Consider the following 27,062-nt stretch of genomic DNA (forward strand, 5'->3'; position numbering starts at 1 on the left):
GTTGGGGCGTTGCATGGAGGGAAATATCTACATTGTCAGATGTTGCTCTAGGGGTAGAGAGGCAGAGAACTGACCGCTGCCTTTAGCAAAGTGGCTATCCCAAGTGGCCTTGACAAGCGCCATTCCAGTGGCTCGGTGGAGAGAAAAGCTCCATGCGAGTCAACTGAAGAGGGAATGAAATGCGGAATAGTCCGCTGCAAATCTAGGCAACTTTTCGGATGACTTTTGACGGGAAACAGAGGGAATGGGCCGTAGGTGGTGGTTGCCTTGGGGGTCTGGAGAGGGCTCTAATTGGTTTTAAAGGTATCTGATTCTGGGGCTTCCCTGGTAAAAGTGGTTGATTCTGCAGCACGTGTTTGCTTCTTGGTGGCAATTGGGTGGGGGCGGGGGAAACGAAGGTGAAGTACAAAGTAGGAACAACTGCAGAAGCCACGTCCCTGGGCAGGTTGAAGGGGCTGGGGTCGGCGCACGGGAGGAGGGCTTCGCCCTACTTATTCCATTTCCCCATAACTTTGGTCACCAAGCACAGGCGGTTGCCGCGGAAGCGACCCGTCCACAGCCCCCGCAGGGCTCAGCGACGAAGCTGAACACTTTGTGTGGGAATCAAGGCTCCCAGCAGGCGTTGCGCTGGGCGGTTAGTGCGCAGGCGCGCGCAGCCAGCCTCCGACTCTCCCCTCCCCGGCAAGCCCCGGCCCCAGTTCCAAGCTGGAGCCACCGACGCGAAGGGGGACGGGTTCCTCTTAAAAGAGAAACGGAGGCGGCGCGCGCTAGGTGGGCCCCTGTCCTCCCGCCGCTCTCCGGGCCTGCGCGCGACGCTGGGGAGGCGCAGGCGCAGTCGGGATGAGGGCGGGTGGGGGCGCTCAGGTAAGGCCGGGGTGGGAGTGGGCCGCGGCGGGAGCTCTGGGCGGCCTGGGAGCTGCCTTAGGAATTGGCCCATCCGACGCAGTGTGAGTGTTCAGTGGGGCGGCCCGAGACGGAGTGGGGGGCGCCTTCCAGACCCCCCCTTCCCCGCCCTCCTGTCCCGGCTCCACCCACAACGACCCAACTATGAGGAGCTCTCCCAATGCACACGACCTCTCCTTCCCTCATCAACCAGTGAAGACCCATGCCCTTTTGAAGATGAAACTGTTACCTTACCCTCTGCCCCTTCCTAGTCGAAATTTCCTTACCCATAGCTCCAGTTCTTCACGTCAGTGGGCCCAGGATCAGGCCATTCTGACTTTGATGCAGTACCCCTGCCTCCCACCCCCAAGATACCCACCCCATAGCGCTAATTTACACGCCCTGTAATGGAAGCAGAGGTGGTTTGGACCCAGTGGCAGCGAATGCTATTGCAGTGGTTTAGTTCTGCCCCAATTCACCGTTGAGGAAACTGAGGCCCCAGCGGTGGGTGGAACCGGGGCCTCTGGCCTCGGATCAGGTCGGCCCACACGCGTGTCTCCCCGACCCCGCAGGCCCTGGTACTCATGGCTGCCTCCCCTGCGGACGCATCCCTCAGGCGGCGAGAGAAGCGGCGGCAGCTGGACGCGCGCCGCAGCAAGTGCCGCATCCGCCTGGGCGGCCACATGGAACAGTGGTGCCTCCTCAAGGAGCAGCTGGGCTTCTCCCTGCACTCGCAGCTGGCCAAGTTCCTGTTGGACCGGTTAGGGGCCGGGTCAAGGGTTCTGGCGGAGGGCACCCAGGCTGCAACACCCAGCACCCTACCCGCCCCCTTTCCCCCACATCAAGTGCTGGCCTGCTGCTCCTTCCCACTGGCAGATTTATCACTTCAGCAGTAAGGCCAGTGTGATTTGTGGCCTCCCAGGGTCTCCCCCCACCTCTTGGTCCAGGAGAATAGGGGACCCCGTAAGTGTGTGAATGCCCAGAGCTGAGGGCAGTTGGCCACATGGGCCCCCACCTGACCTGCCTCTTGTCCCCCTGGCAGGTACACTTCTTCAGGCTGCGTGCTTTGTGCAGGTGGGTAGGGAATGGCTAGGGGTAGAGGATTAGGAGCCAGAGAGAGAATAGGGGCAACAAGGAGTTGTGTGACCCAGAAACACCCTCCCTAAGGGGATTGGATAAGAGGGAGCCTTGAGTGAGTTTGGGAAGAGATGGGGGAGTTGGGGAGCCCAAGGAGGCAGCCTGTGGAGAAGGGAGCAGTATCTCAGAACACTGGGGTTTGGGCTCTGAAGAATGGTAAACTGGATTAGGGACCAGGGTGGCCCAGGGGGTAGGGGTACAGGGCTGTCTGAGTGTGGATCTCCAGGATGAGAGGAGAGGACCTCCCAGCTCACCCTGACTGTTGCCTTCACTGCTCTAGGTCCTGAGCCTGTGGCCCCCAAGGGTCTGCAGTATCTGGTGCTCCTGTCTCATGCTCACAGTCGAGAGTGCAGCCTGGTGCCTGGGCTGCGGGGACCTGGGGGCCGAGATGGGGGGCTTGTGTGGGAGTGCTCAGCCGGCCACACCTTCTCCTGGGGCCCCTCTTCAGGCCCCACATCTCCAGAGGAGCCCAATCCGGTCCCCCTTGCAAGTACTGGCCAGAGAAGCTGGTGCCCAGAAGCCAGGAGTGGGCCAGAGCCCGCAGGTAGGCTGGGGGAAAGAAGAGTTATGGAGAAAAAGGAGGGAAAAGTGTTCTTGTCCCTGTAGCTCAGAACCCCATTCTTTAAAAATGATCCTTTCTCCGTGGAAAAACTCTATGGTGACAAGGAAATACATCCTCAAATATACTTTTAGGTATGAAAAGCAAAATACAGAATTGGATGTATGGTATATTACCATTGGTGGAAAAATAAGAGGAGAAAGGAAAATATTTGTATGTACTTATGAATGTATAGGATATTTCTGGAAGGGCATGTAGGAAACCAGGTTACCTGTAGGAGGAATGAGGTGGCTGGGGTATAGTATTGGAAAGGAGACTTTTCACATGGTTCAAAGAAAAAACCCTGTTTTTTGAACCATGTGAATGTACCATCTCTAAAATAAAACAGCCCCTCCCACTCCAGTAGCCTCTGCCCCCTCTTCCTCCTTCCTAAGAGTCTTCCTACCACTTCAGACCTTAGAACTCCACCTGTCCTCATCCCTCCAATACAGGGTTCCTTCCCCTTTGACCCTACCTATGCCAACAGGTTTGGAATCTAAGCATGATGAGAGGACTGAGGAGGCCAGGTTGCCCAGGTGAGTTTGGGGTTGGGGGGGACAAGATAGACCTGGGTGGACAATGGGAGTGAGGGAGCACGACCTCCTGCTTGCCTTCCTTGGACCTGCAGAGAGGTGGGACCCCCGCCAGAGGCCTTCCCATCCCTAGGAGAAGAAGACGGGGAAGAGGAAGATGAGGATGAAGAGGAGATGCTCAGTGATGCCAGCCCATGGACCTACAGCTCCTCCCCAGATGAGCAAGTTGGGGCTGAGGGAGGGTGCTGAGCAGAGCAGGAGGAGGGAGGGGGTGACTGGCTGGGGAACCCAGAGCTCTGCAGACTTGAGGGAGGGGCTTGTTGGTGGAGAGGGCAGGGTAGGCTTTGGAAAAGGCAGAAAGAACTAGAGGCTTTGGATTGGGTGGAAAGGAAGTTAGGCTCTGGGGGAAAATGAAAGCTGAAAGTAGGTATGAACAGGGAGCCTGTGGTAGGGGTAGGGTTGTTCTGAGTTTGGGATCTTTGCAGTTTAGGGGTTGGGGTTGGGCTGGGGCTGGCTGAGAATCCAGGGAGATAATGCCTTCCTCTTCTTCATTCTCCTTTCAGCAGTGAGCCAGATGCTCCCAGACCACCCCCTTCCCCTGTCACCCATGCACTTAAGGATGGGGAGATACCCCCGGCCCCTGCAGCTGTCCCAACTCCTCTTGCTTCGCCATCCTCATCAGCATCCTCATTGGGTTCTGGAGCTCCTCTGCCTGTGGAAGTCAGGATACAGCCAGAGCTCAGTGGGACCCCTCAAGCAGACCAGCAGACTGAGCCCCTGGCCAGGTAACCTGATGGCTGAGACAGAGGGCAGGGGCATCCTGGGACATGGCCCTCCCTCGAGGCCCTCTGCTCCCTCTTTGCTGCCCGTAGCCCTGGGAGTCAGGCTCAGTCTGCTCTGGCCTCGGCATGGGATGAGGACACTGCTCAGATCGGCCCCAAGAGAATTAGGTAGGACTGGGGGAAGTGGCTCTGGGTGGGGAAGGGAGCGGAGCGAGGTGGAGGAGAGCCTGCACAAGTCCTCATGCTTCCTATTCTCCTCCCCCAGGAAAGCTGCCAAAAGAGAGCTGCTGCCCTGTGACTTCCCTGGCTGCGGAAGGATCTTCTCAAACCGGCAGTATTTGAATGTGAGGATGTGAGGGGTTCAGGTTGGGTTCTGTGTAGCCTCATGGGTGGAGGAGAAGGGCTGAAGGAAAAGCTGAGGCAAAGAAGCCTAGGGTGTGGGGGGAGTTCAGAGCCAGGGAGAGAAGAGTTGGGATGGACGTGCAGAGCTTGCCTATAGTTAATAATCACTAATCCAGATGACCGGTAGATAAGGCAGAAAACCAAGCCCCAGGTGCGCAGCTGCTGCCCACTACTGCTTGTTACACAGGCCCTCTGATGACCACGTGGAGATGATGGTGGCATTCCTCAGGCTTTTGGGGTGCTAGTGACTATTCTAAGCACTTGATATGTGTCAAGTCTTTTGATCTTCTCGGCATTCCTATGAAGTGGGTGCTGGTACTACTCCTGCTTTGCAGATGAGGAAACCAAGGAAAACAGAAATGTCAAGCGTTGCCCAAGGCTTCTCAGCTAGTGTGTCATGGTGCTCGGTTCCTCACTCCATCGGGCTGCCTCGCCCTGCTGTCTCATGTGGGTGGTCCTCACTCCAGGAGGATTAGGGGACAGACCTGTCCCCAGCCTCACTGCAGGAGAGGTTTGAGGCACAGAGAGAGAAGAGTCCCAGTCCCACACTCAGCCAGAGCTCTCACAGGGCTCTGAGGCCGGGAGAGGACCCAGACCCGAGGGATGGTGAAGCCTGGGTGGATGGGATTTGGGAGGGGGGAAGGTCCCCAAGTGGTGGTGAAGCTCTGGGCTTCTGAGAAGAACATTCAGCAGGGCTGGTCAGACATACTTGAGTCTATTAATGGAGGAGACTGAAGTAGCCCCCAGCAGCAGTTTAATTATGGGAAAATAGGATTATGGAGAAAGGGAAAGCGCATGCAACTTAGTGAGCCAGGATGTGAAATTAGACCAGATAAAAAGAGAAATATTTCCCAGAAATACTTGGGGAGTTAAGGTTGAAGAACACACTATCCTTAAAAGTGTTCCAGGTTGAGAAGGAGTGTGTGTGTGTGTGTGTCTGTGTGTGTGTGTGTGTGTGTGTGCGCGCGCGCACGCTTCCAAAGCAGATTTAGGAGAAAATGATATAATCCCATGGTGAGCTATTACTAAAAAGTAGGCCATCTCAGTGATATTGTTGTACATTGATATTGATATCAAGGAGAAAAATCACACCCACCAAAAAATGTGTTCCTATCCCTGGCAGATGGCAAATCCATAGTTAGGGAACCAAGAGTGTTACCAGAAGTGCACTTTTTTCAGGGACCTGGGCATTGCAAGGTGAGGTTGTGACAAAGAGGTGAGATAATGGAACTTGAGGGCAGGATAGGGTGAGGGCAGAGTTTGGGGTCAGGAAGGGATGGGATTGGGGTGCTCATGTATAGGTGAGGACTGGCCAGGATGATATGAGCTGGCGGTGACAAGGAGAACTGTTGTGGGAGAGGGCAGAAGAGCCTGCTGCTGGGTCAGCTCTGGTGGTTGCCCTGAGGAAACCATGTGCTTCCTCCCCTAGCACCACAAGAAGTACCAGCACATCCACCAAAAGTCCTTCTCCTGCCCAGAGCCGGCCTGTGGGAAGTCCTTCAACTTTAAGAAACACCTGAAGGAGCATGTGAAGCTGCACAGTGGTGAGTGGTGGAAATGCCTCCTCACCTCCCCCTGTGGGTCCCTTCCCCTCCCCCTGTGGGTCCCTTCCCCTCACTCTGTGGGTCCCTTCCCCTCCCTCTGTGAGTCCCTTCACCTCCCCCATGAGGCCAATCATCTCCTATCTGCAGGTCTTGTCACACTGCTCTGGGATAACTCTGACTCACACACTCATCCTGCACTCTCTGTGTGTTTAGATCCTCCCTGCTTGAAACTGTTCTAGGTGCTGGGCTACAGCAGTGAATAAAGCAGGCAGTACTCACCTAAGATGTCCACTCTAGTGAAGGGCTACAAAGAGCTGTGAAAGGTGCTTTGAGCAAAGACCTAAGTGAAGGGAGGAATGGAGGCTTTGCCACATCCACATGAGAGGCAGCACATGAGAGGACCCTAAACTGGCATCTGCAGGCCTGTTCCAGGAATGGAGAGGAGGCCAGGAGATTAGAAAGGAAGGAAGAGAGGTCAGATAGGTGGTAGGGGCCTTCAAGACCACCGTCGGTTGGCAAATGTGATGGGCACCAGTGCGGTGGAGGGAGGGACAGAACTGATTTTAAAAGGAGCATTGTGGCTGCCATGTGGAGAATAGGGGATAGCAGGAATGTGCAGTGCACAGTGATAGTGACCTACACAGTCAAGTTGATGAGAAGTGGCTGGAGACTGACAAGAGAGTGAAGATGGAGCCAGGGCTACTGTGGGAAGAACAGATTGTCCATGGGTAGGACTGTGGAGTCAGGGGTGACTTGGAGGGTTCCAGCCTGAGCCAACTGGGCAGAAGGTGATGTGGCTTCCTGAAAGTGAGGGAGAAGCAGGCCTCAGGAAAGGCACATGACATTTTATTTGGGACATGCTACTTAGGTATCCCAGAAAACGTGAATCTCGTGTTCAGGGGAGATGTTGGGCAAGAAAAAAGTGTTCATCATGAGCATATGGTGTTTAGAGCCATGGGTGGAGTGTTCCTACAGGGAGAGAGTGAACATAGGTAGAGAAGAGGTCTGAGCAGGGCAGGTAGGAAGGGCAGCTACAGAGGTGCTGTTGAAGCAGGTGAAGAGAGCAGTATCTGAGGAGCCAAGTGGAGAAAGTGCTCCAGGGAGGAGGGAGGGGTGAGATGTGCCGGTGCTGCAGAGCTGAGTGAGATGAGGATGCGAACAGGCCACCAGGCAGGGCGATGGGAAGCCATCCTTGACCAGATGACAAAATGGCATGTGACAAGGGAGATGACAGCCAGAATGGACTGGGTTCAGAGCAGAGACGAGCTAAGGAAGTGTAGACAGCAAGTATGGACAACTCTTCGGAGTTCTACTGTGAAGACAAGCAGAGAAATAGGTGTAAGTTGGAGGGCTGTGAGCCTGAGCACAGAGATGGGAATGATCCCACAGAGAGGAAAGGCTTGCTGATGCCAGGGTGGGTTGAGCAACCTTAAGTCGTTGAGGAGGGGTGTATCTGAGCACAGTTGGAGGGCAGCCACAGGGAAGCAGGGACTATTCACATATATGGGCACAGAAGCAAGTTGGCTGGTGGATTAGGTGGGGGGAGGATGTGGGCATTCTCTCCTGGCTCTTCTTCTTGGTGACTTATAAAACGAGGTCACTGCTGAGTGAGGTTGGTAGAAAGAGGAGGTCGTGTGGAAAATGCCCTTCTGAACTCTAGAAAGTGGGAGAGTGAACTGACCAAGGAGATGCAGAGGCATTGTGTGTGTGCGGCGGGGGTGAGGCTTGACACTTGTAGTTGTGTGTGGAAGTAGAGCTCAAAGTGGGGTGAGGGTGGGGTGTTGTAGGTTGTGTTTCCGCCCCCCTTGGCGTACGTGTGCCGGCCTGGATCAGGCCAAGGGTTGTATTTGTCCTGAGTTGGGCTTTAACCGAGCAGGCACAGCTGAGGAAGAGAGGGACAGGTGAGTTGGTAGTGTGAGTGGAGGAAGGCTACAAAGATGCCCTGGAAATGAACTGGGCAAAGAGAGGGGAGGGGGACAGTGGGAAGGCAGTGGGCTGCTGGACCGGCAGCCTGGAACTGTGGGATAACTGTAACAGGACAAGGTAGGGGGCCCTGGCTGGAACTGGGATGTCTGAAATTGTGATTTCAAGGTGGTGCAGTGATGGGGCATGACCTGGGAATGGTGGCTGAGAAGGGCTGTGGGGGGCGGCCAGGTCAGTGAAGGTCAGGGAACAGGGGAGGGGAGTGCTGGACATGTAGAAAACAAAGTGACAGCAGTGGTGATGGCTGAGGAGGGGGCCTGGAGCCAGAGCTGTGTGGAGTGCGGGAGCGTGATGGGGATGAAGGCTGTAGGGGTGTGTGCGTGGTCTGATGGCAGGGTATACAGAGCAGCAGTGGTTCAGAGGTCTACAGGATGCCATGAAAAGCAAGGCTACCTCCTCTGCTGCAGGAGGTGTAAGAGAAAAACCACAGCAGGCCTGTGAGAACTGCTGGAGACGGGCGATGGGCAGGTGCTGTTAGAGCTGGCAGGGGGGCAGGTTCAGGGAGAAAGGAGAGGGGATTGGCTCTTGACACCCACAGGGCGTCTGACAGGTCACACGGCACTGTTGGGGGGTGGTGGGAGGAGTGAGATATGCAGGCTGAATAGGGACAGTACTCCTTTGGGGGACAGTGGGGGTGGACCAAGGAAGGGCCTCAGCTTGGGGATGGATGCTGGGCTGTCCCCCATGTGCCCACAGATACCCGAGACTACATTTGTGAGTTCTGCGCCCGGTCTTTCCGCACCAGCAGCAACTTGGTCATCCACCGGCGCATCCACACTGGAGAGAAACCCCTGCAGTGAGTGTGGGGAAGAGAGCCCGGGGTGGGGGGAAATGGGGAGGTGCTGGCAGGACATCTGGGCAGTTGGGACCAGGAGGAACCCCTGGGGAAGTCAAGATGGGCTGAGGCCCATTTCTTCCCCCTGCTGTCCCTGGCTCAGGTGTGAGATCTGCGGGTTCACCTGCCGCCAGAAGGCGTCCCTGAATTGGCATCGGCGCAAGCATGCAGAGACGGTGGCTGCCTTGCGATTCCCCTGTGAGTTCTGCGGCAAGCGCTTCGAGAAGCCAGACAGTGTCACAGCTCACCGCAGCAAAAGCCACCCCGCCTTGCTCCTGGCCCCACAAGAATTAGCTGGTCCATTGGAGTCCTGTTCCAGCATCTCTGCCCCTGCATCCCTGGGGACCGACGAGGGATCCAGGCCCTCTCTGGCTCCTCAGCCTCCCACACTGCTCCCTTAGCAGTGAGCACTCCCCAGAATTTGGGGAGCCAGGGACTGGAAAGGAGCAAGAAGGGCCAGATGACTGGTCCCTGGGGACTAGGGTGATGGGGAGTGCAGGGCAGGGGCAAGACTGTGCTCTAGGGGAGCCAGGCTACTTTAGTCTTCCTAAAGGACAGAATAAACCCAGTATTTTACATGGACGTGTGTGAGCAGAGCAGCAGAGCGAGTGTTTTGGCACCTGAGGTATAGGAATCTTGATTCCTTTGGAAGCAGGCTCTCCTGGAATGTGCCTGAGTGCACCCTGAGTGCAGGCCTTATTCTTCTCTCTGCAGACCCCCACCTGCACCCACCCTGAAGACCCAGCTTTCTTTCCCAATTCGCTTTGGCACTCCTTCCACTCTTGCATTCAAGCAAGGCACTAGGTAATTCCAGAGGGTTGGGCTGGAGTAGGATTAGAGGTATGTGTTCCTGGGCCACATCTGTACTCTCCACTAACCAAGAGAACCAAATGTATGGGGGCCCCTAAAGAGTCTTGCCTTCCAGTGCAAAAATGAGGGGCCTATATGTGCGAGATTGCTGAGCTAGCTTGGGAAGGGACCAGAGACCTTGGAATTTTGAAAGGGCCTGTCTCTTGCGTGACTCCTGAAGTCTGCAAATACAGCAGCCTCAGGTTTGACAAAGGGAGCTCTTGGCATCTGGAACTCAAATAATTCTTTATTTCACCACCTGCAAGCAATAAAATCGCTGGCCAATTACAGGGAATTTTCATCCCTGCACTGTGGCCTCTGTGGAGCTCAGTTTCCTCATGGCTGCAAGCTTAATTTGTGTATAGCGTTCTTACTGCACTTGGCAGTGCCCAGCTTTGTGGACCCATGTGGTCTTGACTCAGGTCCCAGGGTTGATGTCCCCCACCTGGAGAACACTGTCCTGAGAGGCACCTTGATCTGTACACCAACAGGTCTGTCCCATGGGACAGGTGGGCAGCCACGCTGAGAGTTCCTGCCCACCTTTACATGGTGTGAAGCACTTCTCCGGGTGCTTCTGGCGTGGAGATATCTTTCAGTGAAGTGAGCTTTCCCACTATCTCTCTGCAAATTTCCCATCTCTCAGAAGCTGAGGGAGAAAGCAGCAGAGAGACTAACAGTCAAGTGAAAGGAAGAGGCAAGAAAACCACAGGGCCTGTGACTCCAGCCACATCTGTGGTCATTAACTGAAGAGGCAGTACACCAAAAGTATCTAGAAAGAAGAGGTAGAGGACACTCAGGCTGGAAAAAGGAGATGGGACAAGAGAAGACAGGATGCTGATGGGAAAACAGGAAACACCTGAGAGCACAGCAGCAGGGATGGGACACACCAATACTTGGGCGGTCTCCCACGTGTGGGGTCTGGGAGGTTCCCCCTGCACCTACACCTCAGAGGGGGAGAAGGACGGACAGAGAACAGGCAAAGAGCTGACAGAGGAAGCAGGTGTAGGGGTGCAGCGAGAGGCCAGGTGAAGTGCTACCAACAGAGATGGAGAAAGGTAATATGCCACGCTGTCTTTCCACAGAACTCCATCTGCGAGTTGTCCCACCCATCCCTATGGCACTATGAAGGTGCTTATCAAGCCCACTCCGGAGAAGACTCTCAGCAAGTCTTTCTCAACTGAGACACAAAAAGCCCTGGCTTTTCCTGTCCTGCTTGCCCAGCAAAGATGAGGGCAGTGCCCGCCTTGGCCTCAGTGGCAGCGGCAGCTGTAGCTGCGGCGGCGCGAGCCCGTGTGTGGGCCCGCTGGTGTTGCGACAGGGAGCGGCTGTGGCTGAAACACTTGCCACACTCCGCACATTCCGCCGGCCGCTCGCCCAGGTGCGTTTTGCGGTGCAGTGCCAGCTTGGAGCCCACACTGAAGGCTTTGCCACACTCAGGGCACTTGTGGGGCTTGTGGCCGGCATGGTTGCGCCGGTGCACGTTGAGGTTGGACACGCACGTGAAGTGCTTGCCGCACAACTCACAGCGGTAGGGCTTCTCGCCTGTGTGTGTGCGCCTGTGCTTTGTGAGGTCCGAGCGGTCGCTGAAGCAGCGGCCACACTCGGTACAGGGGAAGGGCCTCTCGCCTGTGTGGATGCGCTGGTGCACCACAAGGTCGGAGCGCTGCCCGAAGCCCTTGCCACACGTGGTGCATGCGTGTGGCCGCTCTCCCTGGTGGCTGCGCCGATGGCGCAGCAGCGTGGAGCTCTCACTGAAGCGACGCCCGCAGTCGCTGCAAGCGTAGGGCTTCTCGCCCGTGTGCGTGCGCTGATGGCGCACCAGGGTGGCGCTCTCCAAGAAGCCCTTGCCACACTCTGGGCATTTGAAAGGTTTCTCACCCGAGTGCGTCTGCAGGTGTCGCGTTAGTGTGGAGCTCTTGCCAAAGCTCTTGCCACACATACTACATTGGTGTGCGTCCGAAGTGCCTGGCTGCCGAAGTGTGGAGTCACCAGGGCTCCTGGCCGTGTGGACACGTAAATGGCTCCGAAGTCCCGCACCGCTGCGGAAGGCCCGCGGGCACTGAGTGCAGCGATGGAGCGTGTCAGCGGGCACGGCCGGTGTCCCCCACGGGTGTGCCCGTGCCTGGTGGAAGCGCAGTGCGCTCTGGCGGAAGGCACGAGGGCACAGCGGACAGCGGCGCGGCAGCTCAGGAGGGTGCCAGTGGCGCCTGTGCAGCAGCAGAGCCGGGAGGTGTGGGAAGCAGCGGCCGCAAGCTCGGCAGCGGCAGGAGCGGCTGCGCCGCCTGTGCGCGCTCTGGTGTAGGTCAAGGCGGCCGCTGTGATGAAAGCTCTGGCCACACTCATTGCAGATGTAGAGCGTCTGGCCCGCATGAGCGCGTCGGTGCGCACGGAGGTCTGCGGCCTGTGCGCAGCGCTCGCCGCACTCTAGACAGCGGAAGCGGCTGTCGCCACCATGGGCGCGCTCATGCCGCAGCAGCACCGAACTGTAGCGGAAGCTCTTTCCACACTCACTGCACCCATAAGGCCTGCCGGCTGCTGCCTCTGCGGCAGCAGCGAGCATGATGAGGGCCAGGCCGGGCGCCCTCAGGGTGCAGCGTGCCACTCACACTCTGGAGTCCACCTCCTCCAGCTGAGAGTTATTTTCAGTTTTCTTAAGGCCTAGAAAGGGAACGGTAGCAGAGGGAAGAGAGGGAGGCCCGGAAAACTGGTCCGCGGATTCCAGGGTTCCTTCTCTCACAGCAGGTGCTGTGGCTGTTTCAGAGGTGGGCTGCAGCTAGGTTTACCATGTACCGTGCGTGAGCCCTGCAGGGAGAAGGTCACTGTGAGCCCCAGCAACATCTATGACAGCTACACCTTGGGGAATGGAGGGGCAAGCACAGGCTCCCTGTTTTCTGTACCTTCCCCAGCTAGACCATCTCTGGAGTTCCATTCTCCAAGAGGAGGCAAAGCCATGGGAGTCCTAGAAATATGGGGGGGGAGGGGTCCTTGTGCCACCAGGAAGGGCAGTAGGGACTCAAGAGGGGAGCCTTCCACCAGTACACTGTTCGGGAGGGAAGGAAGGGTGTCCAGCTTGTTTTATGACCTTAGCCCAGGGACCTAGGCCTGGAGATGCACTAGGGAACGACCAAGGAGGGATGGGTCATGAGAAGTCCCCTGGGCCTAAACCACATCAACACCTTCCTCTGAAGACCCAGGGTTTCCTGAGTAACCAGTGTGAACCCAGCCAGGCCTGGGTTGGAAGCGGTGAAGCATAAACCTATCCAGCAGCAGCCTGGGCAAAAGGCTCAGGAACGGCTGGGATCTGGGCAAGGGAAGGTATCTGAGAAAACCCAAAGTATTGCTCCTTGGCTTTGGACAGCACCTGATACACAATCATACCACATCAGTACACAGCCTCAAAGTTCTGTGGCCTAGCCTTGAGAAAGCAACTCAGGACCCAGGAAAGGGGTAAAAGGAAGCATGGATAATTCACAAAGAATATTATCAAAAGTTGATGGCATTATCAAAGAAGTGATCTTCCCATTTCTAGGGAAGGCTGGGGAGAAGGAAGGGACATCCTTTCTAATTCTCAGGGCATTCAAGTTGTTTGCAAACATTCTGCAGACTCTCCTCATTGCCCCAGCTCCAGGGATCTGAGAACCTGGAGTAGCAAAGAAGCCCCTTCATGGGGATGGAATCTGCTCTGCTGTTTTCTTTATCTCAAGTGGTATCCCTGAATCCTTCTGACAAGTTGGTCCAGGTGGCTCTCTGTGAGCAGGGTCAGCATTTGTGCACAGAACCTCCTATGCCCTTTATTTAGAGCACAAATTGGGCTGCTCTCCTCACCTGACTGGCCTCACCACTGACTGTTCCCCTCAAGACCCATGGATCTGTCCCCAGTTCAGTTCAGTGGGACACGGGAGACAGGTATAGTCACTATAAGTTATAGGCCATGTCACCCAACAGATCAGTGAGAGTAAGCAAATAAAATAGTCATCAGTCACTTTCTTATTAGCAGATGGAAACTCAAATACCCAGAGCTGTGGTTAAAACACCCCATAGATGGGGTCCTCATCTTTTGGACGCAAATAGGGTCAATTGAAAAAAGCCTTTAAAACTACAGACCTGCAGGGGTGGGCTCTGAAGCTTCTGTTCCCCTCCTTCTTGGGAAGGATTGGTGGATATAGCATGTTCTCTCCCTGTGCCTCTGGAGCAGGATGTGCTGTGCCCTGCAGGAAGGATAAAATAAGAGGGACAATGTGAATTTAAACTGAGCAAAGGGGACAGATGCAGGTAGAAGAGAAAGAAGGAAACATTTCTTGGAAGAGAGTATTTTTAAAATGGATATTTTCAAATATAAAAAACTAACAAGAATAGTACCACAAATCACTCACTCACCTTCAGCATCTATTTACATTTTGCTATTTCGTTTCATCTATGACACTCCCCCCACCCTACCCCAGCCCATACACTATTTTTTTTGGGGGGGGGGTGTCTGGAGTATTTTAAATCCTAGACATCTTATTCAAAGAGGATGAGTTTTAAACAAAATCTGCAAGCAGGGGCAAGAGCCCCTCTGCAGACCTGAGAGCAGACTTTAGAGGGAGTTTCTTGGTTCTTCCAGAGACAGTTTTCAGCCCAGGCACTTGCTTGGGCTGCTAATTATAGCTGGTCAAATTCAAAAGAATGTTTGCCCTTGTGTGAATACAACCTTCTCTCAAGGGTCAGTGGTTGATCCCAAATGGCAAAGAGAGCAATGCTTATGTCCTAGTGAGTATTCCCCCTCACCTGAGTGTCTCTGGAGACCCTGGCACCTCTCAGGCCAAGCTTCTGGGATTACACCCTCTGCCAGGCTACTGCCTTCAAGGGCACATGCCCAAGGAAGGAAAGACAAATGCACAAATGAAAACACACACACATAAATGACATATAAACAAAGATACCATTTTGCCCCATCACAGACATGGAATAAGAGGCCCTGGTCAAGGGTGCGGGTTTTGTGCTTGAGTGCCAGGGTGTATCCTTCAAGTCTCTCTTCTGTACCTCACCCCATGCTGGAGCTTGCCCTGGAAGGAAAGGGTCTATGCTTGGGAAGAAATCTGAAAGAAAAAAAAAATATTACTGTGCCAAAAGAAGAACAATTTCTAGACTGTCCTAACCATCATTTTCCTGATTGAGTTCTGAAGTTGCTATACCACCAAATTTCTTTGATTTTTGGAAAAAAATAAGTACAAGGGAGGCTTCGAAAGAGGGAAGGGGGTAATTACGTGTGAATTGATGAAAGTTCTAATTGTTCAATACTTTAAAGTATTTTAGTACCTTTCAAGTATTTAATACTTACAAACTTATTATGCATAATTAATAAAAGACAATTACTAAGAAGATAAGCTAATGGCAAAAATTAATATTCACAATAAATGTTTCGTATACCATGAAACTTTTTTCTTAATAGATATTGCAGGCATTTCATGCCATATCTAACTGTTCACAGGAGTGTTGGACTTAATCAGGATTTAGTACATTTACTAACAATCTACTGTGAGAGAAATGTAGTTCTTTTTCTTCTGAGTTGTGTTGTTCAGTCAGTATAAAGATTTTCCTCCCTGGTTATCTCTTCTGCCAGGCCAACATTTCTGGGGCAAGTGATCAACTCACAATTCCTCCATCTTGAAGCCAGAGTTGGATAAAACTGGTCTGGGCTGCAGGAGTGGGTCTGAGGGCTGTCTCAGCTGTGCTGTCTGCTACAGTGTCCACAAGCCACATGTGGCAACTGAAACTTGAAATGTGGCTGGTCCAAAGTGAGACGTGCTATAGGTCAAATACACTCCTAACTTCAAAGACTTAGTATGAAAAAAGAATACAAAATATCTCATTAATAATGTTTAATGTTGACAATATATTGAAATAATATTTTATATATATTGGGTTAAATGAAATATAGTTTTAAAATTTATTTCACCTGTTTTTAAGAAAAGTGATGATTACAAATGTGGCTCACATTTCTGTTCTATTAGATAGTGTTTGCCAAATGGCCTTTCCAAACCCTGGAACAATGTACAAAGGGAGGCTGACCCACCTCACAGTCCCTGAAGGGGACTGCATGGGAAGAGGTCACCAACTGCCCTGACCCTTAGAGCCTCAGTAACCAGAAGACAGCCACTCTCCTCATCTCCTAAGATGTGGGGCTCTGGCCATACCCTCCAGAGGGCCCATCTGCTCTTCAGGAAAGTGAATATCCGTACTGCCATCTAGGAGACCTGGTTGGGACTTGGGGTTATAACTCATGCAAAGCCTATCACTGCTGCTCTCCAGTTATTACTAGCATCAATACGGAATGGCTCTCATATGTTTCTGTGTATGTACCCCTTTCATCCTCCCAGTAGTCCTTTGAGGTGGGTACTACTGGTTACCCCGTGTGACTTGAGGTTCCCCTGTGGTGCAAGCTCATCCAGAGCCACAAGGACGGCAGGTGGGTCCAGGGACAGGAAGGGGATGGCAGGCTGGGAGGCCCGTCTCGGGCTCTCCCCGATAGTCCCCAACCCTTCCTGGCCCTGGCCAGCTGGCAGCAGTGCAGCAGGAAGCCCCTGGCGGCCCCAGGGACCACCATGGGACGGGGGCTCACTCTGTGTACTCTGCGGTGGATTCCTTTGCGGTCCTGGTAGAGGAAAGGAAACGGTCAGCCTAAGAAGTGGTTTGGGGAGCAGTAGCTGCATTCGGGAGAGAAGATTCTTCTGCTGGCCTCTCTATATATACTTAACCCCCACCCTGGTCCCAGTCCTAAAGTCTGTTGCCCAGCCCTAATGACAATGTAGTCTCCAGGACTCTGAGACACCCCTAGAGGCTGCTGAAATTTACATCCATCTAGAAGCAAATAACCCACTTCTCACTGTTGGGAGGAGGAGGGGGGAGGAACTGGATGGATGGAATCGTTTCCCTGACCCTCTGGAGCCTGCTTTGGGGCCTTTCCACTTGTAGTTCTTTCTACCTGAAAGCCCGTTCTCCTCCTTCATTCAGGGCTCTGCTCCAATAATCCCTCCTCAGAGAAGCCCTACTGAGCACCTTCACTCCTCCAAAACAGTGATTCCCTATCTACTCTGGAAAGGTTTCGGTCTCTTTTCTAGGTGAGCATGGGGTATGAAATCCAGAGCACCAGAATGGCCAGTGCTCACTTCCCTTTTTCCCATAACAGAAACAAGGTCCAGTACTTTAAAAGACATTGCCCCTTCCGGCTTCGGATCCAGTCTGACATGTTTAAGGAGTTGGTGGAAACAGGAATGACAGCTCCCTCCCCATTCCAAGTACCCAAGCCCGATCATGATCCAAACAGATTCTTTTGCAAGGTTTTTTCACAAAGATTTTCCTGTGAAATCTGGGAAGTGTGGAGAATGTATGTATGTTAACAGGGAGAGAACATAGTAGGATAGATTATTCTCTATGTTCCTTTCACACATGGGCAAGACTACAGCCCAGAAGAGCCAGAGGAGCCCAGAACTGGGATGAGGAAGGGACTATATGGTACTTTTGCACTCTTCCTATAGGCCTAGCAAGAAGTTGGGCACACATAAGGCATCTAATACTTTTTTTAAATGATGTATTAATCTGGAATACAATTCTTTCAAACGTTAGGTTCCTGGAGGAGAGGGTGTCTCTCTAGTCATCTTATCCTCCACAGCCCTATTTACTGCATATACTGCAAATACTCTGGCTTGGTTTACTAAGTCCTTAACTGCAACCTGTGTAGGAGACCGGAGAGGCAAGTGTCCAAATTCTGGGTCTTCCATTACCAGCTGTGTGACCTTGGACAGGGGACGTGGGGTGTCTAACACTCCTGCCTGAGAAAACTCAGTAAAGGAAGCTGCGATCATGTTTCCTATGAAAAGAGGGAAGGTGTTAAGTCTGAGAACTGCAGTTGCCGAGTTTTTAGGATTTACTCTCCCCAGGTAAATTTTATGGAACCCTGAAAAAGAGGTCTGACTCTTACCACCTAAGCATCCTAAACGTTCTGCAAGACCTTTTTAAAGTCTTTTCCCCCCGACCCACCCCCACAAAAGAACACTACTTAACAGGATTAGAGCAGTGTGGGGCTTTCGTAGACCCTCCCCACACACCGGCAGCGTCGAGAGTAAGTAGTGACATTGGTTACTCATTTTAAGACTTGGTGCCTAGTACTTAACGGGAGCTGAGCACAACTATTCGAGGAATGAGGAACGCCCCACAGGAGCAGGTCGCCTTCCCTGGCCCTCCCGCAGCGCAGCCAATCCCGGGTGCATCAGTCAGTTTTCGTCACGAGTTACTGGTCAGATTCTCCCTGCACGAAACTTCCCACCCCGGGCCCACCCCAGCTCTTCACACTTGGCGCCAGCCCACGCGAAGGGCAAGACAGGGCACCAAAAACGTAGTGGAGAGTAGGGGGCGTTTAACATCGACCGAGCCCAGAGGCTGCCGCTGCCCTTTTAAACTGACTCAGCCTGGCGATGTCCGCATCGTGGGGCCGCCAGCCACGAAGGTCACCAAGGGAGGACTGGCGAGGACATACGGAGGGCAAGGCCTGGGAGGAGCAGGCCGCGAGGCAGCAGCGGGCGTGCGCCGGCCAATCGCTTGCTCCGCTGCGGCGCCGCGTCACTCGTTGCCGGGGCGTCGTTCTCGACGGCTGCAAACCCTAGTCGCCCGGAGCGGAGGGAAGAAGCCGGGCGCAAGTTGGGGACCACTGCCCGGCGCTAACCCTCCCTCCCGGCCCTTCGGTCCCCTCACCGGTCGCCGACTGGATCCTCGGATACCGCGCGGCTCGCACTCAGCTGGCTCGCCGACCCCAGCCTGCCGCACTGCGGGACTGGGGCGGGGAAGGGAGGGAAGGAGCTGGCGGAGCGCGGGGCCGCCGAGTGGGGGGAGCTGGGAGGCGCCTCGGGATTGGGGGTCACGCTCCAGCCCCGCTCTCCCGGGTTGGCCAGTGGTGTGCCTCATGAGGGCCGCGTCACCGGTTGCTGGGAGGACTAGGAGACGTAAGAAGGCTCCACTAAAGGTTCAGCCTCGCCTGCCCAAGCCAGAATTCCCAGTAAGGGGGCGGAGCTAAAAGGCGGAGCCTAGGGAGACTCCGGTCCCGCCTCCCTCCCTTGTCGAGGCCCCGCCTTCTTCCCAGGCTTAACCAGTCCCTGCCTCCTCCTTTGTCCACGTCCCCTCCCAGGGTCTCTTCCACCCCAATCAGAGGAAAAGGCGCTGACCCACGTGCACCGCCTCAGCATCCAGTGGCTGGGTCCAGATGCCCTGTATGGTCTTCCTGCGGCTCACAGGCGCCCGCTGGGTCGCCAAAGGGGGTCCCCGCGGGTGCTACAGCCGGGGATACGGGTGCCCGGCTCTGTGTGGCCTTGGGGGCCACCCGCCCGAACAGTCCCGGCAGTAAGTTAGTGACTTCTTACATTGAGACCAGACTTCATACCTATTATATTAATCCTCGCCACAGCTCTGCCAAGGAGGCACCCACAAATTAATGACCTATCCAGGGTCGCACTGCCAGGGTTGGGGGTACTCCTGGCCTGCTTGCCAATTGTCTCTACAAGATCTTACTGGCTGAGCTCTCTGTGCAATGTCGTGTTCCACTGAGATGTGCTGTTAGTGTTGGTTTCCGGAAACGCTTTGGGGAATGTGACTATCCCCTCTTCAGGGCTGCCTATCAGACTCTGGATGATGGCTCTCAGGACCATTGTTTACCATTTCTAATCTTCCTTTCAAGGTCACTTAGTACCACACATCCTGCCACTCATCCAGAGCTTCGACCCCTCTTCTCTGCTCAGGGGTTCCCTAAATCAGTGTACACTTAGATCCCTCAGACCTTCCCCTTGCTTTTTTATAAACTAAACAAACCCATGCATAAGCACACATATTAAGAAATGGAATATTTCCAGAACCCCAGAAAACCCTTCGGCGCACTTCTTGTCTCTACTCCCACAGAAAGGGTAACCATAATCCTGACACCATAAATTAGTTTGGGCTAATTTATAGTTTTGACTTTATATACACGGAATCATACTATATGTACTCTTTTTGAGTCTGATACTTTTGCTTAACTTTACATATGTAAGGTTTATTCATATTGTTGAGTGTGGTTGTAGTTAGTTCATTTTTGTTGCTGTATAGTATTCCATTGTGTGACTATACCATACTTTACCTGTTTTACTGAATAAATACAGCTGATGGACATTTGGGTTGTTTCTAGTTTGGGGCTTGTATTAGTTTCCTAGGGCTGTTGTAACAAAGTACTACAAACTGAGTGACTTAAGCAACAGAAGTTTATTTTCTCACAGTTCTGGAGTCTAGAAGTCTGAGCTCAAGTGTCAGCAGAGTTGGTTCTTTTGGAAGGATATGAGGAAGAATCTAATCCATGCCTCTCCTCCTAGCTTGTGGTGGTTTTGGAATGCAATTGAACCCTGCTTTGAAATCCACACATTCTTAACAGTTTAGTCAAATGCCATCTCCATAAACCTGGAGATGCCTATGCTAGAATGTGCTTTTCTCCCCCATAGTTTAAGGGAGGGGCTTTGCCCCACTCATAAACAATGCCCTGAAGCATGAGCACAGTACCTGCTCATCACAGATACTCAATGAATGTCTGCTGATCCATGTATAGCATCACGGTGTAAGGAGTACAAGTCTGGCAGCAGGAGGCAAGTAAGTGGAAAACAGACACAGGATGCAGGCCTAGGGTGATGACAGCCTGAACCAGAAAGGAATGGAGGTGGGAGATGTAGATACATTTTAAGGTAGCATTGTGTAGAGCAGTGGTCCCCAACCTTTTTGGCACCAGGGAACTGTTTCGTGGAAGACAGTTTTTCCACAGACCAGGGTGGGGGGTGGGGGACAGTTTCGGGGTGATTAAAGAGCATTACATTTATCGTGCACATTATTTCTATTATTATTACATTGTAATATATAATGAAATAATTATACAACTCACCATAATGCAGAATCAGTGGGAGCCCTGAGCTTGTTTTCCTGCAACTAGATGGTCCCATCTGGGGGCAATGGGAGACAGTGACACCCGAAGTGTGTTGCTTATGTCCAGCCTACTCCGTAATCTCATTTTGGTCGCTGTCACTGCAGAAAACCCTGCTTCACAAAGATAGGATGCTGGAAATGGAATCAGGCTTTTCAGTGCTTTTGTGGCAATCTCAGGATATTCGGCCTTGACTTTAATCCAGAATGTATGGAGATTTGAAGTTGTCTCAAACATACTTTTAAGGGCACTGTCATTTGCGATCTCAAGCAGTTTATCCTCTTCTAGCATGAAGTTGATTCACCTGGCTTATTCACAAATGGGTCGAGGATCCATTCCTTCCCAGTTCGGGGATCTTTTGTGGTTGGGAAGTAATGCACAAACTCTTTTGAAAGCTGAGATAGGTGATCATGCACCAGCTGGGAGAAAGAAGGCCCTGGCACAGCCTCTTTCAAAAATCTCTGCTGATGTTTAAATGTCAAAAATCCCAATGTTCACTCATTGCCCCCTTAATTCCAGTTTGGCTTTGAATGCAGCCACTTTATCTGCTGACTTGAACACAGTTGTCGTTCTACCCTGAAGTGACAGATTGAGTTCACTGAGCAGGTTGAATATGTCACACAAGTAAGCAAGTTTTGCAACCCATTCTGTGTCACTGAAATTTGCTGCCAGTGGTGACTGTTTTTCTGAAAATCTCTGGAGCAGCTCTCATAACTCAAAAACTCTGGCCAGTGATCTACTTTTAGAAGCCATCTCACTTCTGTGTATAAGAGAAGATGTGTGTGCTCTGCGTCCATCTCCTCACAGAGCTACATGAAGAGACGTGAGTTAAGGGCATGTACTTTAATGTGGTTGATGATTTTAATCACATCCTGAAAAACGTTGTTAAGTCCAGGTGACATTTTTCAGCTAGCCAGCATTTTTCTATGGATGACACAGTGCGTAGACTCACATTCAGAAGTGAACTCTTTGACCCAGGTAGTGAAACCAGAAAGCCATCCAGCCATGGCAGCTGCTCTGTCCGTGCATATACCAACACAAAATGACCAATTCAGTTTTCCTGATATGTAATCATTCAAAGACTTGAATAGTTCTGCAGCTGTGGTGTTGGTTAGCAACAAAAGTGCACATAACATATCCTGATGCACATCCTCCTGAAAAATATATTGCACAAAAACAAGCATTATTGCCTTGTTGTCAACATCAGTAGACCTGTCAACCTGGATTGGGTACCACGGTGACTCATTACCCCGAACAATTGTGCCTCAATATCCTCTGCTATTTCATCAATTCGTCTAGTTATGGTGCTAGCCAAAAGAGGAACACGTGCCACCTTTCGAACTGCAGGGTCTCCTAAAAGTTCACAACAAATGTCCTTAGCAGCAGGCAGGATCAACTCTTCATCGATAGTAAAAGACTTCTCAGCTTTAGCAATGCAGTTAGCCACCAAGAATGATGCTCTCAGTGTAGACACATTTGATGAAGTGGTGGCCTTCAATAATTGCTTCTGTTCTTCGTGTTCACATTTTTTTCTCTTGAAAAACCCCAAAGGCTTGTCTTTTAATGCAGGGTGCTTGGTCTTCATTTGGCAAAGCAGTTTTGAAGGTTTCATAGCTTCGCTGCATAGCCAGTCGCCACATATTATACAAAGCGGGCTTAGAGAATGTGAATCATCTGTTGCAATGAACCCATAATTTAAGCAGGACTCCTGGTATTTTCTTTTAAATGCAGCTTTCTTTTTGTTGGCGTCTTAGAGTCTTCTGCTGTCCCATCATTGGGTCTTTCCCCCTTTTCAAAGAAGCACTCCAGCGACATTTGTTTTTTACTCATTTTGGCTAGGGTTAGCTTGTGGGCTTACCAAAACATGACTGAGACAAGTGTACAGTGTGGGAAAGAGGCGCGGATGGAAGTGGTAAATAAAATAATGGGCGGGCCATGCGCGGACTAAAATGTGTCCTATTCTGACTTAAAGTCTGCCAGCAGATGCAGCTGTACAATTGAAGTACATCAACTCACTTGCCACTATAAAGCCTGCCACCAGATGCAGCTTGTCACTTGCCACTCACTGATAGGGTTTTGATATGAGTCTGCAAGCAATTGACTTATTATGGTCTCTGTGCAGTCAAACCTCTCTGTTAATGATAATCTGTATTTGCGGCCATCCCCCAGCGCTAGCATCACTCCCTCAGCTCCACCTCAGATCATCAGGCATTAGATTCTCATAAGGAGCACGCAACTTATATCCCTCACATGCGCAGTTCACAGTAGGGTTCGCGGTCCTATAAAAATCTAATGCTACCGCTGATCTGACAGAAGGCGGAGCTCAGGTGGTAATGCAAGCGATGGGGAGCGGCTGTAAATACAGATGAAGCTTTGCTTGCTTGCCTGACACTCACCTCCTGCCATTTGGCCCAGTTCCTAACAGGCACGGACCAGTACCGGTCCGTGGCCCGGGGTTTGGGGACCCCTGGTGTAGAGGATGACTGGTTGAGGATAATTCCAAAGCTTTTCAAGCCAGATAAATGGACTAATTCGGATATTTCTGGACTCACTGTTCGGTATTGATGTCATGCATTTAAGTGACATTGGCCAGTCCCAGAGGAGTGACTAGGATGGTGATAGATACATCACATAACTGAATGGGCTGAGAATATTTAACCTGGAAAAGAGAAATTTGTACATGATGACTGTACACAAGGTTTGACACACATGTGAAAGAGGGCTCTTTTGAGCTACACAAAAGAACTTTCTTTTGTGTAGCTATGGAGGGGAGAACTCAAACCATGAAGAGAAAATACAGGAAGGTGTATTTTTGTTTCTTATGGGAGTCATTATAGAGGGGAATGATAATTGGAACAGTAATAATGAGTGTAGTGAGAGAAAGTTAGAAGGTCAAGAATAAAGTTATGGGCATATTTGACAACTTGAAAATATTGGATCTCAATGGTTGTCTTTCTCCACAAATCTACATCAATAACTAACTCCCAACATGGTTCCATAAATATTCAAGATACTTATGGAGGGCCTACTATATGCCAGGTAGTGTTCCAGGCATCGGTGAATACAGCTATGAACTGCCATATGAATTTCCCTAAAATAAGCTCTGGCTGTGTCGTACTCCTGCTCAAAAACTGTCAAAGGTTTTTATTAACCACTAAATGAAGTTTACTCTCCTGATACGATATTAAGTCCCTTTTTCACCTGTTCCAACCTGCCTTTCCAGTCTGTTCTCTCCAACTCTCCACTAAACTGGATCAAGTTATTTAACCTCTAGTTCCTTAATTGTAAAATGGAGGTACAATATACCTCAGTTTGTTGTCATGAGGATCAAATGAATAGATATAAACTGCTCAGAACAGTGCCTGTACAAGATAAGCACTGCATAAGTGTTTGCTTTTTTTTATTGTCAAATGACATGAAGAAGTCAGGGAAAATAATTTACTTCTGGAAAACCCAGTAGATTTAACAAGGCTAGAAATAATTCTGGCATTTGAGTAAAGGCTGTCCCTTTTATCAACCTTTATTGGTAGACTCTATTTCTGGGAGCAGCAAGTATTCAATCAGATTTTTTTAAAAAACAGCTTTACTGAGGTATAACTGACATACAAAATTTCAGATATTGAAATGTAAAGTTTGAAAACTTCTGACAAATGTATACACAAATCAAATCTTCCTAACAATCAAGATAGAAAATACATCCCACAAGTTTCTGTGTGCTACTTTGTAATCTCTCCTACCACTCCCCTAGGCAACTACTGATCTGCTTTCTATCACTATACACTAGTCAACTAATATGTTTAATGAGCAACTGATGGTGGTATTTATTAAATATTTGACTGATAGTAGGAAAAAACCCATAAAAGGTAGTTTCTACTGGTAGAAAAAAACAAACTAATAAAGGTAGCTTTTAAACATGAAGATAACAGAGTTTTTGTATGAAGAAATTAAGTTACTAATAAAAGAGATGAGTTGTGATGCTACCTAGTAATTGGTGATGTTACTAACATCTTTATATGGCTTTCATATTTTTATATTTCATTCATTCGTCAACAGGGGTTGGTTGGTTGTTTATTTGTGTCAGGGACTGGAAGGCGGTACACCTGTGGTGGGGAGAACATTGATATTGTGCTGTCCAATATATTAGTCACCAGCCATGTATGGCTATCTTAACTTAAAATTTTAGTTCCTCAGTTGCACTAGCCACATTTTAAGCTCTCAAGCACCCCTCACATGGCTAGTGGCTACCATATTGAACAGTGTGGTTACAGAAATTAGCATCATTGCTCAAAGTTCTATTCTACAGAGCTAATTTAGAAGATTCTTGAGGTATATTATCTACAGGGGAGGTGAGGAAGGTCTAAGCTGAAGCAATGGCAATGAAATGGAGAGGAGGGATCTCTCTGAGATACTTAATGTGATGCAGAGTGAAGACAGTGGGATTCATTTAGGATGTCTTCTAGGTTTCTCATTGGAGTAAATAGGTTGATGATTAGAACCATTCACCAACAAAGTAAATATAGCAGCAGGATTTGGGAAAAGGGGGTGAAATCAGATTTGTACACAATGAGTGAGAGGCAGCCATGGACTGGCCAGTGGTCTGAGAAGCTTCTGGATCTCAGAATGTGATCTGTGGGGATTCTGGGTAGAGACAGAGGTCCAAGGAAGGAGCAGTAGCCATGGGTAGGAGTCAGAGCCATGCACTTGGTAGAGGGCTTTCAGAGAAATTAGGCTGCATGAGGTAAGAGGCTAGCATCAGGGCCTGGGAAGCACTGACATTTAGGGCAGGGTTTTCAAACTGTGAGTGGCTCATGAAATCAACAGAATAGGTCTCCACCAGCATTAAAAATAATAGTATAGCAGATATTAATACGGTTTGCATATTGAGTAAAGATCTTTTCCTGAAACTTCTGTTATGAATATATTTACATACATATATGTATACTAGGTTGCAAGGTAAAACATATTTCTGAGTTGTGATTAGTTTGAATATCGCCAATTTATAAAATGAGCACCACAGACTATAAGTTACATGCTGCTAGTTCCTGGCATGTAGCAGACACTCAGTAAACACACTGTATGAAGGAATTAACCAACAGGTCAGAGAAGTAAGAGGAAACCCAGGACAAGGGTGACTCAGAAGCTAACCTCTTGCTACCTGAAACATTATCCAAACTCAGCAGAAAAACCGCTGGGGATATTACAGTCTATACATGATGAGATCACTTTTGCTTTTGGTGAGTGAGAGTTAACCCTGGGGGAGGCCAGTGGAGACATCAGGGAGGCTACTGAACCTCAGGATGTGATCTAGGAGCAGTCTGGGCATTACATGTATTTAAGATGTTTTCCCACCAAATGCAACAGATATGTGACAACTTGAGGCTCATGCCTGCTAAGGAATGAATGCACAGGCAAAAGACGCTGTGGGACAAAATATAAGGATAATAGATATTGTAGTAGTGCTGAACAGGAAAGGTTTAGAAAATTCAGGTTAGGGTACACAGAAGATGGTAGGTTAAATAGAACCATTACAGTGAAACTCCAGTTTTGCAAAATTAATGAGACTGGTAGATAACAAATAAGTAGTTTCTGATTTCTGTATGTAATTTTCATGGTTTTTGTACGGCACCTTAATAACAAAAAGGAATGTGATATGTCTGAGGCATCATTATCCATCAGATCTGTCTACTTAGAACTGTTAGGGTCTCGCTGATTCACTGGAGAAAAATCACTTCTGGAATTTAAAAAATAAAATTTCCAATTTTGTTGAAAAACATCTTTTAAATCATAATATATTAAACATCTTTTAAATCATAATATATTAAAAAATATATTTGGCTCTACTTCTTTAAAAAATTTGTTTTTTTTCCCTGATGTGGTTATTCATGGGGCAAGGGGATGTAGGGAGGAGTTCCAAAGGGAAAAAGGAAAAATTCAGTCCATTTGACTTGTTCACCTCAGAGGAAGTTAGGTCTTTTGCAAAAATAAAACATCCATCCTGAAGCCTTCCCCTTAGGCCTCTCCTGGCGACACTCAGAAGTGATGACTTTAGGTCAGGTCCTTTCATTGATACACAAAGCCATGTAAACAAACTCCTCCTCCTCGCGGGCTTTTGAGCAGCGTGCACGAGAGCACTGAGTTCAGACTAACGAAACTTCTAAACAGTGTTCATGGGGTAATCAGTGACCCCACTGCAATGACGTTCAGTGGGACAGGGCCTGGCTCGGGAAGGGGCTGGCGAAGTGCAGCGCTGGGGCCATGGGGGGGACGCCGGCAGGAGAGATTTACCTATCAGAGCTGCCGTTTAGACCCCGTTACGAACTAAGGGCACCGCTGACTTCACTTGAGTGAGGACAGTCATTCCTGGAAAACTACCCCTCGTCCCAGCAGCAGAGTCCGCTCGCGCCTGCCTTGAACGACGATGACTGATACGGCCGGAAACTCACAGGCCCACAAGCCCACTTCCGACTTCCGGGGCAAGGCCGGAAGTGACTTTGGGTGTAACCAGAACCCAGCGCCGTAAAGTAAGATGGCAGCAATCTCTTTGAGACGAT

The 27,062-nt window shown here is 50.7% G+C and overlaps 2 protein-coding genes across 9 annotated transcripts; one reads left to right on the top strand and one right to left on the bottom strand.

Moving 5' to 3' along the window:
- The first annotated feature begins 667 nt into the window (after positions 1-667).
- On the top strand, positions 668-9,278 carry ZNF692 (zinc finger protein 692). 5 transcript variants are annotated; one of them, XM_027096352.1, is made up of 12 exons: positions 668-771; positions 1,455-1,642; positions 1,925-1,956; positions 2,300-2,563; positions 3,105-3,153; positions 3,246-3,371; positions 3,714-3,935; positions 4,023-4,100; positions 4,198-4,276; positions 5,764-5,878; positions 8,558-8,657; positions 8,800-9,278. In XM_027096352.1, exons 2-12 carry the CDS (start codon positions 1,467-1,469, stop codon positions 9,095-9,097), a joined length of 1,539 nt encoding a protein of 512 aa, XP_026952153.1. In that variant the 5' UTR covers positions 668-771; positions 1,455-1,466; the 3' UTR covers positions 9,098-9,278. The 5 variants fall into 5 exon arrangements, with proteins under 5 accessions (XP_026952153.1, XP_026952154.1, XP_026952158.1 ...); XM_027096353.1 differs by having other exon boundaries at positions 3,717-3,935; XM_027096357.1 differs by having other exon boundaries at positions 679-947.
- Positions 9,279-9,776: 498 nt separating this feature from the next.
- ZNF672 (zinc finger protein 672) lies at positions 9,777-18,704 on the bottom strand. Of its 4 annotated transcripts, none has more exons than XM_027096358.1 (4): positions 18,276-18,704; positions 14,468-14,623; positions 13,650-13,753; positions 9,777-12,347 (listed from the first exon to the last, which is right to left on the bottom strand). In XM_027096358.1, exon 4 carries the CDS (start codon positions 12,103-12,105, stop codon positions 10,705-10,707), a length of 1,401 nt encoding a protein of 466 aa, XP_026952159.1. In that variant the 5' UTR covers positions 12,106-12,347; positions 13,650-13,753; positions 14,468-14,623; positions 18,276-18,704; the 3' UTR covers positions 9,777-10,704. The 4 variants fall into 4 exon arrangements, with proteins under 4 accessions (XP_026952159.1, XP_026952161.1, XP_026952162.1 ...); XM_027096360.1 differs by lacking the exon at positions 18,276-18,704 and adding an exon at positions 15,055-18,268; XM_027096361.1 differs by lacking the exon at positions 18,276-18,704 and having other exon boundaries at positions 14,313-18,268.
- Between the last annotated feature and the right edge of the window lie 8,358 nt (positions 18,705-27,062).

The sequence above is a fragment of the Aethalodelphis obliquidens genome, unplaced genomic scaffold (assembly GCF_003676395.1).
Source record: "Aethalodelphis obliquidens isolate GAN/ISIS:26980383/991018 unplaced genomic scaffold, ASM367639v1 scaffold102, whole genome shotgun sequence".
Taxonomy (NCBI): Eukaryota; Metazoa; Chordata; class Mammalia; order Artiodactyla; family Delphinidae; genus Aethalodelphis; species Aethalodelphis obliquidens.